Source organism: Budorcas taxicolor, chromosome 24 (assembly GCF_023091745.1).
Source record: "Budorcas taxicolor isolate Tak-1 chromosome 24, Takin1.1, whole genome shotgun sequence".
NCBI lineage: Eukaryota > Metazoa > Chordata > Mammalia > Artiodactyla > Bovidae > Budorcas > Budorcas taxicolor.
In genome coordinates this window covers 14,588,465-14,607,758 of record NC_068933.1, presented here as the reverse complement: position 1 = coordinate 14,607,758, position 19,294 = coordinate 14,588,465, and the positions used below count along the sequence as shown (strand labels likewise).

The following is a 19,294-nucleotide window of genomic DNA, read 5'->3' as shown; positions in this document are numbered from 1 at the left end:
TCATTATGCTTAATTTGACTTCCACTTTATATGAAGGATTAAAGCCTTGAACTTTAGATCAAATAACTTTATAGGTATTTCTAATACTTTTAAAATGTGCTGTAGAAGTGTCTTAGTCTGTGTGGGCAGCCATAACAGAATAGCACAGATTGGGTGGGGTGGCTTCAACAGTAGATATGTATTTTCTCATGGAGGCGAGAAGTCCATGATCAAGGTGTCAGCAAATCTGGTTGGTTCTGGTAAAGGCTTTCTTCCTGGCTTGTAGCCGACTGCTCTCCATGCCTCCCTGCCCTCGCCTCTGTGTGCACATGGAGAGGTTTCTGGTGTCTCTTCCTGTCCTTAGAAGGACAGCAGCCTGATTGAATCAGGGCCCCACTCTTATGAGTTCATTGAACCCGAATGACCTTCCCTGTCTCCAAATACAGTCACATGGAGCGGGGTGGTTAGGGCTTTAAATATGACTTTGAGAGGGGTCGTTACAATCAGTCTATAGCACCAAAGGTCTATTTCCAACTTGCCTTTTAAAAAAGTACGTATTGAATAATGTAATGAATACCTTTCCCTGGTATCCTTTGCACATTTTTTCATAATTTGTGTTTGCAAATTATGTGCCTCTGGAGGGATTCTCTAAGGTCTGCTTTTTGTGGTAGGAGCCTGTGCTTAATGGTTTTGGGGAACGGGTATCTTCAGCGACTGCGTAACTGTATTCTTACAACTTCTTAGTCCTTTTGGTATATACTTTCTAAACAGAGTTCAACATTTAGTACTTTACCAAAGTGAGATTTTTATTTCCTCATTGGCCTTCAAAGATAACTTAAAATGCATGAATCATTGAGGCAAATGATTACAGTTAATATTAATGTGAATATTATCAGGGGCATTCTCAACTTTATAAAACTTCTCATTATGCAAATGCACATTATTTGTTTGACCTAAATAAGAAAATTGAAGAGTATAGATGTTATTGAGTCTGATTTCTCATTATGTAGCACTTTTGTACTGACAGGTACCGGTTGGGAAGCAGGAATAAAATTATTCTCAGATTATGGCACAATCAGGCTACATCACGTATGATTGCTTTATTATGAAGGATGGCCCAGCCTCAGAGAAGGGAGAGCCCAACTCTAAGCTGGGCGCATCATCCCTAGGCAACTTGACAGAGCCTTTGTTTCTTAGTTGGTGGGGCAGCAGCTCTGTTGGCAGCCCCTGTTTGGGCCTGAATTCTCTATATTAATAGCAAGAACATTCCATGCACATCCCTCACTGTGCCTGACCGTAAGTTAAACTCATTCTTGTCCATGAAATGGAAACCAGATGTTACTTGAGATGCAGACCTGTCATGATCAGCATTTTATGGGAGAGCAAATTCCCTGGGGCCAGTTCAGAGCTTGCATTAAACACATTGGGATTTTTTTTTTTTTTAATGGGGTCTAGTAGGGCTGTAAGGTAAAAATGTTGATCAAACTAAAATGCTCAAAATACATTTGTACTGTAAATAAAAGGAACATGGAAATCTCCAAGTTTCTCTTTTCTCCCCTAAGTCCTTGACAACAAAAGAGGCTGGTCTTTTGTTGGAGTGAAGCTTGTATTTCTTAAGGTGGAGCGGAGCTTGCTGGTCATCGAGGTCCTATAGCTTTGAAAGTCTGGGTGCTTAGAGCACATGATATCTGGCCATCCCAATGTGGGCCACATTTTCCTAATTGTGACTCAAGTCCTGCATGGATTTACTTTGTCATTAGGAATGACCTCTACTCGATTTGAATAACTTATTAAAGTATTGCTTAGCATTTCCTTTTTCAATGAGAAATAATTGCAGATGTAACTTCATGCTGTTACTTCTTAGCCTTGAGATATTATGTGCTCTGAAATAAATGGAGAATTCCTGGAAATCCTAATGCTTTTCTGCCTGCTGGTGTCTTTGCTTGCAGAACACGTTCATTCCTACCTCAGATGACACTTTGATCTCTTTCTTGCCTCTGGCCCATATGTTTGAGAGAGTTGTAGAGGTAGGCACTGGGTTTTATTTTGCCTGTGCATGCGCATTTGTTTGTTTTCTAAGTCGTTGTGTTTTACAGAAAGCACTTATGTTGAATGCCAGTGACATACACATTTCGTTTTTACCGCTTGCACACATGTATGAGCAGCTCATGCTGGTAAGTTCAAGTATAACATCCTCCCCGTAGGCAGCTCTTCGCTCAGCCCCCGTTTTAGAAATAAAGCTAATTCTTTAAGAGTATACTTTTTTTCTGGGTCCAGGTACTAAACTCTAATACTCATTTTAAAATTAGAAGCTCAAACTTTTGAAGGACACAAATATGAATTCAGAAAGATGAGCTGTAAATGTAGAATTTTTATGAATAGCATCCCACAAAGCCTGGTGAGGCTTGAGTTCTGTAAGAGAGACAGTTCTCTGTCTCTCTCTCTCTCTTTTTTTTTTCTGCCATGCTGAGCAGCTTGTGGGATCTTAGGTCCCTGACCAGGGATCACACCTGTGGCTCCCTGCACTGGAAGTGTGAAGCTCTAACCACCAGACTTCCAGGAAAGTCCCAGAAGTTTTATTTTGTGCTTACCTATAAGGCACAAGTTGACTTCAGATTCTTTTTTTTTTCACCAATATCCCAAGTGCCCTTGGCAAAGTGGATGACCTTCAGCCAAGTTCTCCTTGAGCTGCTCACACACAGCTGTGTGACTCATTTAAAAGCTGACCAAGAACCATCTGTTTTTCCTTCTTGGACAGTTTTGCTTTGTATGCTTATGGGAGAAACAGTGAGCACTGCTCATTCATTTAATGTCTATTCATGAAGCACCAGCTGTGTTTCAGGCACTGGACAGGTATTGGGGGGTGAGGGGCTGATAAAGACTCTGCGCTTTGACCAGCTGCCGCCCTGGAGGATTTACTTCTCCCAAAGGATCAAGGATCTGCCAGCCGACACTTCTGTTTCCTGCACACCTCGGGAGACCTTGCACGTGTACAGAGTGATCACAAGTGTGTTGACAGTGGACTGTAGTTACCTCCCTAGTTTTCACAGTGCCCAGGAGCCAGTCCACACTGAACAAAGCCTCTGAGCTTTAATTTTTAAACAATGAACCATGGTATACCGTTCTAAAATGGTTTCTGCTTTCAAGCCTGAGGTCCTTTGTACTTCCGTTGCAGCATCCCTTGAATCTCTTTCTTTTTAAAATTTAAAACAGGCAGACTCTTTGTCAAGTGCCTGTGACCTGCCAGTGCAGCTTGCCTCAGACAAGAGGAAGTTCAGGCACTAGGTTATAACCGAAGGCAGACTGTTCTGTGCAGTCTCAACTGATGACTCAGATATTTTTTAGTTAGATACAAACAGGAAAAATGAGACTTTAAAAGGCTTGGACTGGGGCTTCCCTGGTGGCTCAGTGGTAAAGAATTCGCCTGCCAATGCAGGAGACACGGGTTTGATCCCTAATCTGGGAAGATCCCACGTGCCGTAGAGCAGCTAAGCCCGTGCCCTACGACCACTGAGCATGTGCTGTAGAGCCCGGGAGTCACAACTACTGAGCCCATGTGTCTGAACTACTGAAGCCATGCGCACTACAGCCCGTGCTCCACAGCGAGAAGCCACTGCAGTGAGAAACCCAAGCACCGCAACTAGAGAAAAGCCCCCACTCACGACAGCTAGAGGAAAGCTGCACAGCAGCAAAGACCCAGCACAGCCATAAATAAACAAACAAACATTATTTAGAAAGCTTAGACTGTAGGCAAGTAGCCAAGTTTTTATTATGGGATAAATTAGACCTAAATTTTCTGGAAGGCTAAAAATAAGTTGGATTATCTGACACCATGTCCTTCCTTTGGCAGATACTGATCCTGAAACTAAAACAGCAAAACTTCTAAGATCATCACTAAAAACCACATTCTCTGGTTGCTGATTAGCCAGCTCCTCTATCTCCAGGATGATCAGGAGTAGTGCAATAGCCCCCTGTTGTACAAGGACCCTAAAACACAAGAATGCTGTTTCATTTTATTTTGTTTTATTTTTGGCCATGTCACATGGCGTGTGGGATCTTACTTCCCTGACCAGGGATCCAGTCTGCAGCCCCTGCATTGGAAGCTCAGGGTCTTAACCACTGGACCGCCAGGGGAGTCCCAGGAATGTTGTTTTGAAAGCTCCCTACATTTAGGAACTTTGTGATTTCTGGAAACTGGCCTGAAATGCTAAAACCAAAGCCTTGTGTGTCTGTGTGTGTTGTGTAACCCCTGCTGCAATGATGACACATTAGATATTTCTGTTTGCCTCTCTAGTGTGTGATGCTCTGTCATGGAGCTAAAATAGGATTTTTCCAAGGAGATATCAGGCTGCTTATGGATGATCTCAAGGCCCTTCAACCCACCATCTTCCCCGTGGTCCCCAGACTGCTGAACCGGATGTTTGACCGAGTAAGTGCCAAGGGCAGAGTGTGGGATCTTGAACCCCAAATTCTCTGCAAACGTGGTGGCTGCTCTTAGACTCGTGGGACTGTGGTTTACTCCGCTGTTAAACCAGAGTCTGTTTACCTCCCAGAGCTGTGGGTGAGGATTATAAGAGAAAGCACTGTAAGCATACCTTATAAATCAGAAGGCATAATACAGATGTGGGTTGGAGGTTGCTTTATTTTCACAATCAACTCTTGGAGCCTCCATTTTTTCACCTTTACAATGGACTGTTACCTCCTCCTCCATCTCATAAAGTTGCTAATTACATCACATGAAAATAATAGCTATCAAATGATTTTATTGGGCTTCCCAGGTGGCTCAGACAGTAAAGAAGAGTCTGCCTGCAACGCTGGAGACCCAGATTTGATCCCTGGAGCAGGAAGATCCCCTGGAGGAGAAAATGGCAACCCACTGCAGTAATCTTGCCTGGAGAATCCCATGGAGAGAGGAGCGTGGCAGGCTACAGTCTGTGGGATCTCAAAAGAGTCAGACATGACGGAGCAACTAATGCTTCCACTTTCATACTGGTGTCTAGGGTAACAAGAGAGTAGAAAAGCTAGCTTAAAACTCAACAAACAAAAAATGAAAACAATAAAGATAATAACTGTGAAATGATTTTATAAACTGTGAAGTTCCACCACGTGTAAAAATGCTACCTACTTAGCAGCCACACTGGGAGACGTGACTAAGCCAAGCCCGGGACCAGGAGAAGGTGGGGGGCTGTTGGACCACAGGCCCACCGCCAGGGCAGGACCCTGGGTGGCGGGAGCGGTCTTCACGGTGGATTTGCACGGGGCAGTTTTAATGCTCTTCATGTTGAAGCATGGCTTTTGTCATCTATGAGAACGTCTCACTTTTCTTACATTTTTGTTTTCCTGCCAGCTAATACTCCCCAGTTTCCGTGGGATGTTTTAGCTTCTGTTAATCTTTTGTGGTGGTGATTGTTTAGTCACTCCGTTGTGTCCGACTCTGTGACCCCATGGACTGTAGCCTGCCGGGCTCCTCTGTCCATGGGATTTCCCAGGCAAGAATACTGGAGTGGGTTGCCATTTCCTCCTCCAGGGGATCTTCCCAACCCAGGTGTTGAACCCACGTCACCTGCATTACAGATATATTCTCCTTTCTCATTTTTTTTTTAATGGTTCTTTTTTTTTTTTTTTTAAGAAAATTGTTAGGTGGCCTTATTGAGATATAATTCACATTATATATGATTCACCCATTTAAGTGTTTTTAGTGCAAGTCAAAGGTTTTTAGTATATTTACAGAGTTCTGCAACTATCATTAAAGTCCATTTTAGAACATTTGTATCACTTCAGAAAGAATGTGGCATCATCCTCCACCCCACTACCTCCCTCTGCCCCATAAAATGAATCTACTTCCTGAGCCTATACATTTCCCTATTCTGGATTTTGATATGAGTGGGATCACAGAGTATTCTTTTGTGACTGGCTTCTTCCACTTAAGTATGCTTTCCAAGTACATACATGTCATAGCCTGGATCCATACTTCGTTCCTTTTAATGGCCAAATAATATTCCACTGCATGGGTGCAACATGTTTTATTTATCTGTCCAGCCATTGATGGTCAGTGGGGTTGTTTCCTCTTTTAGGCTGTTATGAATAATGCTGCTGTGAACATCCACAGGCAAGGGGCTCTATGGACGTGTGTTTTCATTCTCTTAGGTGTGTGCCCAGGAGCAGAATTGCTGGGTCATGACTAACTCTGTGTTTAACTGAGGAACTGCCAGTCTGTTTTCTAAAGCAGCTGAACCATTTTACATCCCCACCAGCAAGGCATGAAGGTTCCAGTTTCTCCACATCTTCACCAACACTTGTTATTACCTGACGTTTTCATTCTTGCATTCTACTCATCGGGAAACCTTCTCATCTCTTGACTCATTAGATTTTCGGACAAGCAAACACCACGCTGAAGCGATGGCTGTTGGACTTTGCCTCCAAGAGGAAAGAGGCTGAACTTCGCAGTGGCATCATTAGAAACAACAGCCTCTGGGATAAACTGATCTTCCACAAAATACAGGTAGCATGTTGACTCTCAATTATTGCTTGTCGTCTAAACTAATTTGGCTTTCAAACTTTCTGTGAGGGCTCTTTTTTTAAATTGAATAGTTGATGTACAAATTTATATAAGTGACAGGCATACAATACAGTGATTCACAATTTTTAAAGATGATGTTCCATTTATTGTTATTATAAAATATTGGCTATATTCACCTAATATATCCTTGTGCAATATATCCTTGTAGCTTATTTTATACCTAGTTGTTTGTACCTCTTAATCCTCTACCCCTTTATTGTGTGAGAGCTCTTTTTAAAAGAGAAGGTCAGCGAGAAAGAGAATTTCTGGCACATTTCTTAAAACTAAGGACAAAGCCATTAGCAAAACCTCAGTGTCCAAGAAAATTCTGAATAGTGTTTCACTATCCAGGGCAGAAAAGGGATCAGGTAGCATAGCCTTTCTGATTCTCTATTTTGTTTTACATATGGAATAATAGTGTATTCCACGAAATGTGATAGTTGCCACAAACCAACAACACTCTTGTTCTAATTCCTCAAAACACTTGTGAGTGTAGAGGTGTTGCTTTGCTGTCCACAGCCGTTGAGAGCGAGTGGCATGATTTTGGGTGGAACCAACCCGTCGGGTGTCCCTCTTGGAGCGCCTGTGCGTGCTTGTGCGGAGTGAAGTTCTGTGCAGCCCGCCGACCAGGAGCTGGTGGGCTAGGGCATCAGGGTTCCCAGGAGGAATCTTGGAGAAGACCACTGCTCTCCAGCCACTTGCCCTCACCCTCTCCCCTCTTCCTGCCTTGCAAGTCGAGCCTGGGAGGAAAAGTGAGGCTGATGATCACAGGAGCAGCGCCCGTGTCTGCCACCGTGCTCACCTTCCTGAGGGCCGCGCTGGGCTGCCAGGTGAGGGGCTCCCTGCCGCTCGGGCTCTCAGCTGACTCACGCCCATGTGGCCGCTTTCCAAAAGGCTGTCTTCTTTGCCTGCGCGTGCCCCTTCTTTTCTTCGGATGTGTTATTACTGGGTGGCTTGGAGAAAGAAGTACACGCACAGCTTGGAGATCCTACAGTCCCAGAGCAGTGCAGTAAAGCCAGTGTCACAGTAAAACGAGTCTCCTGAACTTTTTGGTTTCTCAGTAGATATAAAAGCCCTGTCTACACCAGACTGTAGTCTAGTAAGTGTGCAGTAGCATTTTGTCCAAAAAACAAGGCATTGTATATACCTTAAAATACTTCATTGCTAAAAAACGCTAACCATCTTCTGGCAACACAGCGTTGCCATCAACCTTCAATTTGTAAGACATGCAGTCTCTGGTGTTCCTGCATGTATCTTTCACCTCTGGCAGAGTATGTGTTGTGTTCACCATTGGGTAATTTTCCCTGGGGTAAGGCACAAAAGATGCCTTTAGATCAGGCGTGAGGGTGTGGGGATGGGTCATAAACTACGCAGAGACCCTGGCTTACATGGAGGGAGCATCAGAGACTGGGTGACAAGGAGCCGTGAGCCCGCAGAGTGAGTGCATCCCTGGGTGGATCCTGCGAAGTGATCTGTGCGGCATTGTCTTCTGTGTGTGTGAGCATGCTTGCGCTGTAATAAAGCGTGTTGTAACGTGTGGGCTGAGGTTTCTAATCCGGCTAGAGGAGCTTAGTTACTGAGCAGTTGCAGTGGAAGTGTGACTGTCCCCTCTCCTTCTGTCCCTTCGCCTGGGCACCCAGTTCTACGAAGGCTACGGACAGACCGAGTGCACCGCCGGTTGCTGCCTGACTACTCCTGGGGACTGGACCGCAGGTACAGGGGCAAGACGTTGCTCACGAGGATCTTCCTCTTCACATCAAAATTGTTGGAACTGGGTTAACTACCCAACTTAAACAAGTGCTGTGTCTCCGATGATTTGGCCTTAGGGCCAACAATCCTGTGAACCCGGGAGCCCTGTGGATGGGGTCTCCCAGGGCACAGTGGTGATTTGGAGGCTCTGACTTGTCAGTCTGGGTGGAGCTCACATCTGAATACGGTGCCCTTTATACCAGGTTCAGAGTGCTTGGCCCACCAGAGCTTTCCGGGAATCGATTGGGGCCTGATTACTTGCTGGTGAATTTTAATGGCATTTCCACTGTGTGCTGCACTTGGTGTTGAGACCCCAGGCAGAAATAAACACAAGTCCTTTTTCCCAAAAGGAAAGAACAGTGGAGGATAAATACAAGTACCTGTTCTGGATGGGGTTCTGTGCTAGGCACTGAGGGACACAGATTACGTGCATTTCATCCCGACAACATGCCTGTGAGGTCAGCCTTGTCAACCCTGGGAGGACATGGTTGATTGTTGACTAAGAAGCTTGTCCATAAAGTCTAAGAATTTATATAGCTTTATGCTTCAGAGCCAGGATCCCAGCCCATGTTTGACCACAAGACTTGTATGCCTCCCCTGTCCCATACCAGCAGTGTACTCTACACCGTCATCAATAGATTCCCTGATACAGTTGCCGTTTTACATGTTTGAATACCTAATGACACAGATTCTAATATCAGGCCGTCTCTGGGAACATCATTCTGTTGCAGTTGGCACTGACAGTTTATGAACCTTTTTCACAGTACTTACTTTTTAATCCCTGGTGCCTTACCAGCTGGAGAATTTGGAATAGTGACCACTTTAAGCTAAAATGATCAAAACATTGGAAGAATGATTTGTGACACTCTTAAAACTTAATCTGATTTCTGTTATTTTTGTTTTGGGAAAATAGCCCAGTCCTAGCACCCTTTGGTTAGGACTGGAAAAGGTCAGTTTTCATTCCAATCCCAAAGAAAGGCAATGCCAAAGAATGCTCAAACTACCACATAGTTGCACTCATCTCACACGCTAGTAAAGTAATGCTCAAAATTCTCCAAGCCAGGCTTCAGCAATACGTGAACTGTGAACTTCCAGATGTTCAAGCTGGTTTTAGAAAAGGCAGAGGAACAAGAGATCAAATTGCCAACATCCGCTGGATTGTGGAAAAAGGAAGAGAGTTCCAGAAAAACATCTATTTCTGCTTTATTGACTATGCCAAAGCCTTTGACTGTGTGGATCACAAGAAACTGTGGAAAATTCTGAGAGAGATGGGAATACCAGACCACCTGACTTGCCTCTTGAGAAACCTATATGCAGATCAGGAAGCAACAGTTAGAACTGGACATGGAACAACAGACTGGTTCCAAATAGGAAAAGGAGTACGTCAAGGCTGTATATTGTCACCCTGCTTATTTAACTTCTATGCAGAGTACATCGTGAGAAACGCTGGGCTGGAGGAATCACAAGCTGCAATCAAGATTGCTGGAAGAAGTATCAATGACCTCAGATATGTAGATGATACCACCCTTAAGGCAGAAAGTAAAGAAGAACTAAAGAGCCTCTTGATGAAGGTGAAAGAGGAGAGTGAAAAATTTGGCTTAAAAATCAACATTCAGAAAACGAAGATCATAGCATCCAGTCCCATCATTTCATGGCAAATAGATGGGGAAACAGTGGAAACAGTGTTAGACTTTTATTTTTTGGTCTCCAAAATCACTGCAAATGGTGATTGCAGCCATGAAATTAAAAGACGCTTCCTCTTTAGAAGGAAAGTTATGACCAACCAAGATAGCATATTCAAAAGCAGAGACATTACTTTGCCAACAAAGGTCCGTCTAGTCAAGGCTATGGTTTTTCCAGTGGTCATGTATGGATGTGAGAGTTGGACTGTGAAGAAAGCTGAGCGTGGAAGAATTAATGCTTTTGAACTGTGGTGTTGGAGAAGACTCTTGAGAGTCCCTTGGACAGCAAGGAGATCCAACCAGTCCATTCTAAAGGAGATCAGTCCTGGCTGTTCTTTGGAAGGACTGATGCTGAAGCTGAAACTCCAATACTTTGGCCACCTGATGTGAAGAGCTGACTCATTTGAAAAGAACCTGATGTTGGGAGGGATTGGGGGCAGGAGATGAAGGGGATGACAGAGGATGAGATGGCTGGATGGCATCACCTACTCAATGGACATGAGTTTGGGTGAACTCCAGGAGTTGGTGATGGACAGGGAGGCCTGGTGTGCTGTGGTTCATGGGGTCACAAAGAGTTGGACACGACTGAGCGACTGAACTGAACTGAACTGAACTGAGCACCCTTTGGCAAGAGAGTGAAGTGAGCTGTGAAAAGAAGCCTTGTCCTGTCTTAAATGAATTTACATATAAGACATGTTCTTTCTTAATCTAGGGGAAAAGGCCATATTGGTCAAAACCATCTGACCGATCACAGTTTATTCTCATAGAGAACGCAGACATTAGTTACATCTGTACAAGGGAGAGCAGGGCCATCGTGAAAGGTTGTTGTTGAATCACGACACCGGGATTCTTGGCCTCCGGAGGAGAAGAATTCAATCCGAGGCCAGAGACAAGGCTTGATTGCTCAGAGCTTTTGTGTAATAAAGTTTTATTAAAGTATAAAGGAGATAGAGAAAGCTTCTGACAGGCATCAGAAGAGGGTAGAAAGAGTACCCACTTGTTAGTGTTAGCAATGAAGTTATATACTCTCCAATGAATCCAAAGAATGTCTGGAGGTTGTAAAGACCTCACCAGACCTACTCCCATAATTTACATTTTAAGATAACAGAATTAGCCAGAAGGTTTAATCCAGAGACTGTCCTCAGGCAGAATACATTATTGTTATATAATCCTAAGGAATGTAGAGAAGGAAAAAAAGTTTGTCCTTTCTTCCTCCTTGAGAATTCCAGACCACCGTCTCCTTGGGGACCCCTAGACTTCCTATCAACCTGCCTAGGAAATGACTCTGTCAATCGGATCATAGGAACCACATAAAAGTTTTAGAAAACCCACTTCCAGGTATTCAAAGAAACCCTAAAAATCAGCAGCCAAATCATTTACACTTTGAAAAGTAATTCGGAGCGTCAGACTTAGGAAAGGTCCCTAAGAGACTTTTGAATGTACCTCTTTTCTGGGAATAAACTCTCAATTAGTTTGGCAGAGGGAGACAGACAGTGTTTGCCAAGCCAGAGGTTCGCACCAGCTGTTCTCAGCAATCTGGCCTAAGGATACTGGTTGTCGCATTAGGAGTGATCATTCTTTTATTTGATACACAGGCCATGTTGGTGCCCCAATGCCTTGCAGCATTATCAAGCTTGTTGATGTGGAAGAAATGAATTACCTGGCTGCCAAGGGCGAGGGTGAGGTGAGTAAAACCCCCCCGAAGTCACCCCCTCTGGGCAGTCGCCTCCGGTAACCAGCCACTTCTATAACCAACCACTTCTCAGAACTGCAGCAGGTGAAGCCACTGAGCTTGGTGTTGCTGCTGATCTTGCGGTCATACAGGCTTCTTTTGGAAGGTGCATATGTCTAAGTCTCAGGGGGTGGAGGCGTGGGGGGCACCAGCACCACCTTTTGCCACTAGCACGATGGGCCTCAGGGCCCAGGAGGGCAGAAAGGCTTCAGGGCCCAAAGTCCCTGGCCCCGGCTTCCTGTCTGCTGACTGCCCTCAGTGCCTGAGTGACCGCTGGCTAGTGGAAGGTATGCCCAACTGCTGTGTGACTTCATCCCCTTTGGGGCTTTCTAGCAGCTTGGAGCCAGAACCTAGGGTGATTGTGAGCCCTAGAATCTGCAGCCGAAGACATTCAGGAAGGAAGTGGGGGCATTGGAGGTACCAGCACGTCAGTGAGGCTCTGGTAGCTCCCTCTGGATACTGACATTCAGAGTCTGGCTAAAGGTTGAGGGAGACATACACGCCCACGCGCGCACACACACACACACACACACAAACACACATACACGCACACACACGCAGTTTCCTCTGGAGAAGTCCCAGTCAATGCTCTTAACAGATCATCTTTCTTCCCCCTCCCATCTCACTGAGATGGAACTGATGCCAGCACTGTCTAAGTGTAAGCTGATTTGAGTCACAGGTATTGTGAAATGATCACGGCCGTGGGTTTTATAACCATCCATCATCTCATACCGGTAACAAAAAGAAGAAAAGGGATTTTTTTTCCACCTTGTGATGAGAGCTCTTAAGATCTCCTTTCTTAACAACTTGAAAACATCCCACGCAGCCATGCCAAGTGTAGTTGGCATGCTGAACGTGACATCCCTGGTCCTTACTTACCTTATAACTGGATGTTTGTACCTTTCACCCACTTCTTCCAATTCACATGGCCACACCTCCCTCGCCCTCTTTTTCCTTCAGGTATGTGTGAAAGGGTCAAACGTTTTTCAAGGCTACTTGAAAGACCCAGTGAAAACAGCAGAAGCTCTGGATAAGGACGGCTGGTTGCACACAGGGGACATTGGCAAGTGGTTACCAGTAAGTGGTCCCCTCCCTTGTCGGGAAGACGAGCCCCAGCACAGCCACGGCGCCCTGATTCTCCCCCATCTTTCTCCCTCCCTCCCTTTACGCAGAAAACAGGCTTATGTTTAGCATCCTCCTGTAGCATTTTCACTGCAACTGCTGCACATAGGTTTTGTTTTGATACCTGACATCCTTCCTGGTTGCTGCTTCTGGTCTGAAATCCAGAAACACTGTGACTGGCTTTTCCCATTTCAGTACTGTGCCTTGAAGTTGAGGCCTTGGTTCATTTTGGGTAGGGGGGAGAGAGCACTGTATTTAAGCTGCTGGGAATGGATGACAGGCCAGAATTTGTGAACACATAACGTTTCTTAGCATCGTCATCTCAGTAAAAACAGGGTAAGTGTTTAGAGGTTGAGGCCAAGCCCTTCGAGTGTAGCCTCAGAACTGTTTACCATAGAGAAATTCGGAGTTCATCTCGGGAGTCAAGATGCTGTTGCAGGAAGCAACATAGGTGTCACCACTTTTGCTGTGGTGGCAACCATTGCTTTTTAAAGTCATTACTGATTTTCATTGCAAACACTCCAATGGCTAGTGTCGTTATTATTATTGTGTAATTGTTCAAGTCTTACAGATTTAAGGTGCTTAATTTATTTTTTTTTTGCCTGAAAAAATATCCCCACCCCAAACTAATTCAGATTTCAGAATACCCAGGCTATTTAGAAATAAATCAAGTCCCTCTTTCGAGACTCAGGAGGGATTAAGTATCCATTCTAATTCTGACTCTGGCTCTGAGGAGCCCATCTCCTAATCCTAATCTTCGTGGACCTTAGTCTGCTCTTGTTGGAACCGGAGGAAAACTGTTGCAGGCTGAGAGAACCCCGGGCACTTTCCAGCAGATGACTCTGGGAAGTGAGCGAGTGACCCAGGGTGGGAATGGGGCTTTGGGTTATCAGAGGTGGGGAGGCAGGCACCACTGGCGTTTTCAAGTCTGGGTCAGAGATTCTCGAGTCCCCACAGTCATCACTCAGAGAGCCAGGAGCAGGTCCTCTGCAGCCCCTGCTCCACACCGAGCACTGTGGGGAGGATGAGCGCATCTCTCCTCAAGAGCACCTTGACCCCGTCTCGGGCCCCTGTGACACAGAGTAAAGCTCTCTAAGCTGAAGGGAGCAAGCGGGGTGCTCTAGTTGGCTGAGAGGCGGAAGTGGAGTGAGAGGGACTCCCTCAGCCCTTCTCTATCTCACTACTCAGCCTGGGGAGGTTACATAATCTCTGTCAGCCTCAGTTTGTCTCTCTGTAAAATGGTTTAACAGCCGACCCCTGCCAGACCTTATTGCTGCTAAGTCACTTCAGTCGTGTCCGACTCTGTGCGACCCCACAGATGGCAGCCCACCAGGCTCCTCCATCCCTGGGATTCTCCAGGCAAGAACACTGGAGTGGGTTGCCTTCTCCTTCTCCAATGCATGAAAGTGAAAAGTGAAAGTGAAGTCGCTCAGTCGTGTCCGACTCTTAGCGACCCCATGGACTGCAGCCTACCTGGCTCCTCTGTCCATGGGATTTTCTAGGCAAGAGTACTGGAGTGGGGTGCCATTGCCATTGCCAGACCTTATTAGGATTAAGTAATTGTGCACAGGAAATGCTCAGTACCCTGTGTGGCCACTGCTGGGGGGAAACAGCCCTGGGACCTGCTCACAGCCCACACCTCCCCTCCGCACCCCCAAACAGAATGGCACCTTGAAGATCATCGACAGGAAGAAGCACATCTTTAAACTGGCACAAGGGGAGTACATAGCTCCCGAGAAGATCGAAAACATCTACCAGCGAAGTGAACCTATCGCTCAGGTGTTTGTCCATGGAGAGAGCTTGCAGGTATGTGCTGCCCGAGCCAGGAGCTCTGTGGCTGGCTCTGTATGCCTAAAGCTGGTTCATATTCATTGCAAAAAGCATCACAATATTATAAGATGTCCACGTACCTTCAGTGTAATGGGAAGTTTGCCACATGTGTGAACTGGCTTTCTGACTGTCTGACTTTGATGCCTGACTTGCTAGAACATAATCAACACGTTATTGGGTTTTGTTGCTTGGCGTTTCTTTTCTTTTTTTGTTTCTCCCCCATCTATTTTGTAACTAGCAATTTGTGTCTCATTCTTGGCAGTTCTTAGTCTGCTACACTAAGGGAAGTGGCATAAAAATACTGGGGGATAGGTAAAATAAGCTTCTAATTTAATTACGAGGAGAAATATTGATATATGGGTTATAAGAAAGCTTAGCATTTTCAGACATATTAAACCTAACTTATTTATGGTATACCTTCTTCATCATTCTTGAGCAAATGATGGTTTGGAAGCCAGCATATCTTAAAGTTGAAAACTAATGGCAGTATTGCAATGGAACCTCATTTACCAAAATTCTGGACAGATGGTGGAAAGGAAGAGAATGGGTTCTAGTTTTCTGAGGGTTAATATTTCTACAAATCAGAGGGGACACATGTATGCCTAGAGCTGGTTCATATTCATTGCAAAAAGCATCACAATATTATAAAGTAATTATCCTCCTATTTAAATAAATTTAAAAATTTCTACAAATCTTGAAATTTTCAAATAATTGTGGCAGAACATTTTCCTATAAGAAAATACGCCTATTTTTCTTCAAGAATGCACTGCATCTTCTTAGACCTGGCCTACTATGCCTTTGATTTTTATTTCATTTCATTGTCACTCAGTTGTAAAGAATGAGGTGCTAGAGTTCTTTTTAAAGTGAATCTGTATATATTTTCTTTTTGTCTTTTTATAAAGCAGTTATCTGATATCTATCCCATTATTTGCTTATTTGACCCTATTTTATTTTTAAAAGTATATATAAAAATAAGTAAAAACTAGGGTTTTATTATATTTTGATTTCCAGTGGTTCTTTGAAAATATTTATTACAAAATCCTGATACTGTCTGTATTTCAGAGGCAGGAGTTAACCTGGGCCCTGTGGACGCCAGGGCTGTTAACATGCTCTGAAGAGAGGGTCTCTAACTCCCAGATTCTCCCAGGGGCCCGCGAAGCAGATAATAAGGAACTACAATTTTAGAACATCGGGACCAAACTGTGTAATAACTGACTTGTCTCTGTTAAAGGCATTTCTCATAGCGATTGTGGTACCGGACGTTGAGACACTAGGTGCCTGGGCCCGGAAGAGAGGCATTGTAGGCTCCTTTGAAGAACTATGCAGAAACAAGGTGGGTTCCAAAGTGTGCAGCCATCCTCCTGAGCTTCCCTTTGTGTTAAGTGCAAAGTGCAGGGACCCCTGCCCCCCGCACCCCCTGAACCCACCACGGGAATAAGGATCCTGTTTTTCTTACCTTATTAGGATGTCAAAAAAGGTATTCTAGAAGACATGGTGAGACTCGGGAAGGAGTCTGGCCTGAAACCATTTGAACAGGTAAGACTCACATCCAAGTGTATGAATTCCCGAAAAATGGGTTTTTGACTTGAGGGTGTTTTTGGTGAACAGGTTCTAGAAGAGGATGAGGTGATGTAAAGACATTGTGCGGAAGAGACAGTGGTGTGGTTTGGCTGGGGAGGGATTTCTGTAACCAGGGGGGTGTATCCTCTTCCTGGGTGGCCAGGCTGTGGTCCCGATTCTGTCCTGATATCAGGCCACTCCCTGCCCTATGTTGAGATGGTGCAGCTGGCCTGGCCTGTGAAGCTGGCAGGAATGGCCCAGAAGGGTTTTTATCCCTTCAGAAGCATCTGTCCTCCTTGCCTCCTTTGACTTCCTGGTCTCTTTACAGGTCAAAGGCATCTATCTCCACCCTGAACTCTTCTCTATCGACAATGGCCTTCTGACCCCAACCATGAAGGCTAAAAGGCCAGAGCTTCGGAATTATTTCAGGTCACAGATCGATGAGCTTTACTCCACCATCAAAGTCTAACGCGAGGGAGGAAGCGGAGGGGAGTTTGACAACGGCAGGAAGGGAGGGAGCATCCTCGGGTGCCTCTCCCGTCCAGATTCTCGTCATAGGAGCCTGGAGGGAACGGAACACTGCCTTACAGCCACCTCGCGTCGCAGACCGCAGACCGTGTCCACGGTGATCCACGATTTCCAAAATGAGCCTTAAAAAATCGTAGAGGGGAAACTGCAAACGTGCTAAGTTCTTTACCAATTCCTCAGTTATAAAGGCGGGTGAACACTTTGTCTCCCCGATCTGCTAACCAAAGGGTTAGGACTTTGCTCTTTCTGAGATGTCTGCTACACACTGCAAATTCTGCAGATTTCTGCTGCTCAAAGAGTCCCGTGCACTGGAGGGAACCACCGTTCCAACAAGCAAGACCTGGCTCGCCTGCAGGAGGTCACAAGAGGACCAGAGGGTTTTTTATTTTATTTTTTTAATTCCTGCTACCCTCCCTTCCCTGTGTCACACTCACTCTCACGAACCTTCTGATTAACCCCTGTCCTTCCTGTCGGAGCAGAGGTTCTCAGTGAAGCAAAGGGCAGACCCAGCTCAGAACAGCACAGGTATTGAATTCTGGATGGACAGCCGCTCACCAGAGAGGATGGATTCTGGTGCCCATAGAGCAGAATATTCTCCAACCCTCTTCTCCAGACCCAATTTCCTGATTTCCTCCATCTGTCGCCTCCCGGGGGTTATTAAAAAAAAAATCTGCCTTAGACTCTGCAGTGAAGACAAGCATTTCAACAAGGAAACAGTTACCTGGATCAACCATGCTCAACTGTGACGCCTGAATAACTGTCCACTTTTCCTTCGACGAACTGGTCACTCTGTCTCTGATGGATTTTAATGTGGTTTTCATATTGAAAGAGTATGTTTGATCAAGTGGCTTTTCCCCGACCCCCTGCTCCCCCCCAGAATATAAACTCTCAGGCAAGGCATGTCTTTAAAAATATTAAGGAGGTAGATACACTTGGGTACTTATTGAAATGGATGGTGATAAATAAATGCTCTTCTATCGTAATGCTACTTGATTTCTATGAAATATAGTTGACAAGCCAAAATTCTAGGACATAGGAATCTGGAAAACTCATTTCCTGGGATTAGATTCTCAAGGTTTTTTTTTTAAGTTAATTTGGGAAATTAGCCGAATTTCACTTTTACTGCAAGTCTTTGCCACATGTGACTGAACTTAGTTTTCATTTGTACACCGAAAACAGTTGTTTTGGGAAAGAGGAGTACCTGTATTATACAAGCACAACAGGGTTTGCCCTAAAGAGCTGTCGTCGTTATAACACTATTTGGTAGCCTAACTTCCTACGTGTACTCTTAATTGCCCAAGAAGTCAATAATTGGTCACATCGGGGTTTTGAATGTTTGCTTTAAGTGTTGGCTCTTTCTATGTTTTATAAACCAAAACAGAATTTCCAAAAACAGTGAAGGAAACCAAAATAAATATTTCTGCATTTCAAGCGAGTGACGCCTCCATTTTTCATGGGAGGGCCGGGGCGGCCTCGGATGAGCACGTGCGAAGAGCGGGGATGCGCTCAGCCACAGGCTTCTCCCTGTGTGTCCTCCCTTCTCCGGGCTCCTTCTCGGGGCGCCGTCATCCCGCCACTTCCAGATGCTGAACCGGGGCTCCAACCCGTTCCCCTGGCAGCAGCGATCCTGCTGTGTTTCAGAGGAGAAAGTCATGGTATGAATGGCACAGGTGTTCTTGAAAACGCAAATTCTCGGGGGGGCGGGAAGCGACGTTGCAGGAGGCGTCGCTGCGGTGGGTGGTTCTAGCGGGTTTTCATTTGGTGCGTCTTTAGTCATCCTCTTCCCATAATGCTGTTCGGGGAGATGGCTCATTCATAGCGGCTGACTGTTTTCTCCTGTCGCTACCCTACGCTGTCATCTTAAAAGACTTGTCTTTTCCAGAAGTGTGAATTAACCGCCCCCCCCCCCCCGCCCTGCTTCGGTCTCGGGTTGGGGCGCTGAGGTCTGCTTTCTTCCTCTAAAGCTTAAGCCCTGTCTGTGCACAGCTCTCTGGTAAGACTCCTCATCCAGGCTGCCTTTTTACCTTGCTTTTCAAGTTCTTTACCTTCTTCCTTCTCTATCTTCCTCTTGCTCTCTCCTGTCATTGGGGAACCCCGTGACCTTCCTGTCTCCTTCCTGAGCTCTCAGCACAGGACTTAGGAACTGGTGGGTGTTAGATAACTCTCATTTGAACAAATACTTGAAAGTTTGAACCAAGCTTCTGTCATGAGGTTGATAAAAACATTGTCTCTCTTTTTTTTTTTAATTCTGATAAAACACACCTAAGATCCCCCACCTTCATCATTTAAAAGCATAAGGTTCAGTGGCATTTAGTGCATTCACTAAATGCGGCCTGTGCAGCCGTCACCACCATCCATCTCCATCCAGTAGTTTGTCACGTTCCAAAACTGCAGCTCTGCCCATTAATAACCCTTGTTCCCTCCTCACCCAGCCCCTGGCCACCACCATTCTCCTGTCTCTGGACTTGACCGCTCTAAGTGCCGTATATGAATGAGTCGTACAGTGCGTGTCCTTCTGGGTTTGGCTTATTTCACTTAGCATTATGCCCTCTG

General features: G+C 45.3%; 1 protein-coding gene across 2 annotated transcripts in view; it reads left to right on the top strand.

Annotated features, from left to right (window-relative positions):
- ACSL1 (acyl-CoA synthetase long chain family member 1) overlaps window positions 1–18,169 on the top strand; it is a 65,557-nt gene extending 47,388 nt beyond the window's left edge. For both annotated transcript variants that reach the window (XM_052661547.1, XM_052661546.1), the window contains exons 11-21: window positions 1,929–2,006; window positions 4,274–4,408; window positions 6,347–6,481; window positions 7,273–7,368; window positions 8,179–8,251; window positions 11,565–11,653; window positions 12,662–12,778; window positions 14,486–14,629; window positions 15,885–15,986; window positions 16,118–16,189; window positions 16,542–18,169. In XM_052661547.1, the coding sequence (XP_052517507.1) occupies window positions 1,929–2,006; window positions 4,274–4,408; window positions 6,347–6,481; window positions 7,273–7,368; window positions 8,179–8,251; window positions 11,565–11,653; window positions 12,662–12,778; window positions 14,486–14,629; window positions 15,885–15,986; window positions 16,118–16,189; window positions 16,542–16,682 (1,182 nt within the window). In that variant the 3' untranslated portion in view covers window positions 16,683–18,169. The remainder of the gene's footprint in view (window positions 1–1,928; window positions 2,007–4,273; window positions 4,409–6,346; window positions 6,482–7,272; window positions 7,369–8,178; window positions 8,252–11,564; window positions 11,654–12,661; window positions 12,779–14,485; window positions 14,630–15,884; window positions 15,987–16,117; window positions 16,190–16,541) is intronic.
- Window positions 18,170–19,294: the final 1,125 nt, after the last annotated feature.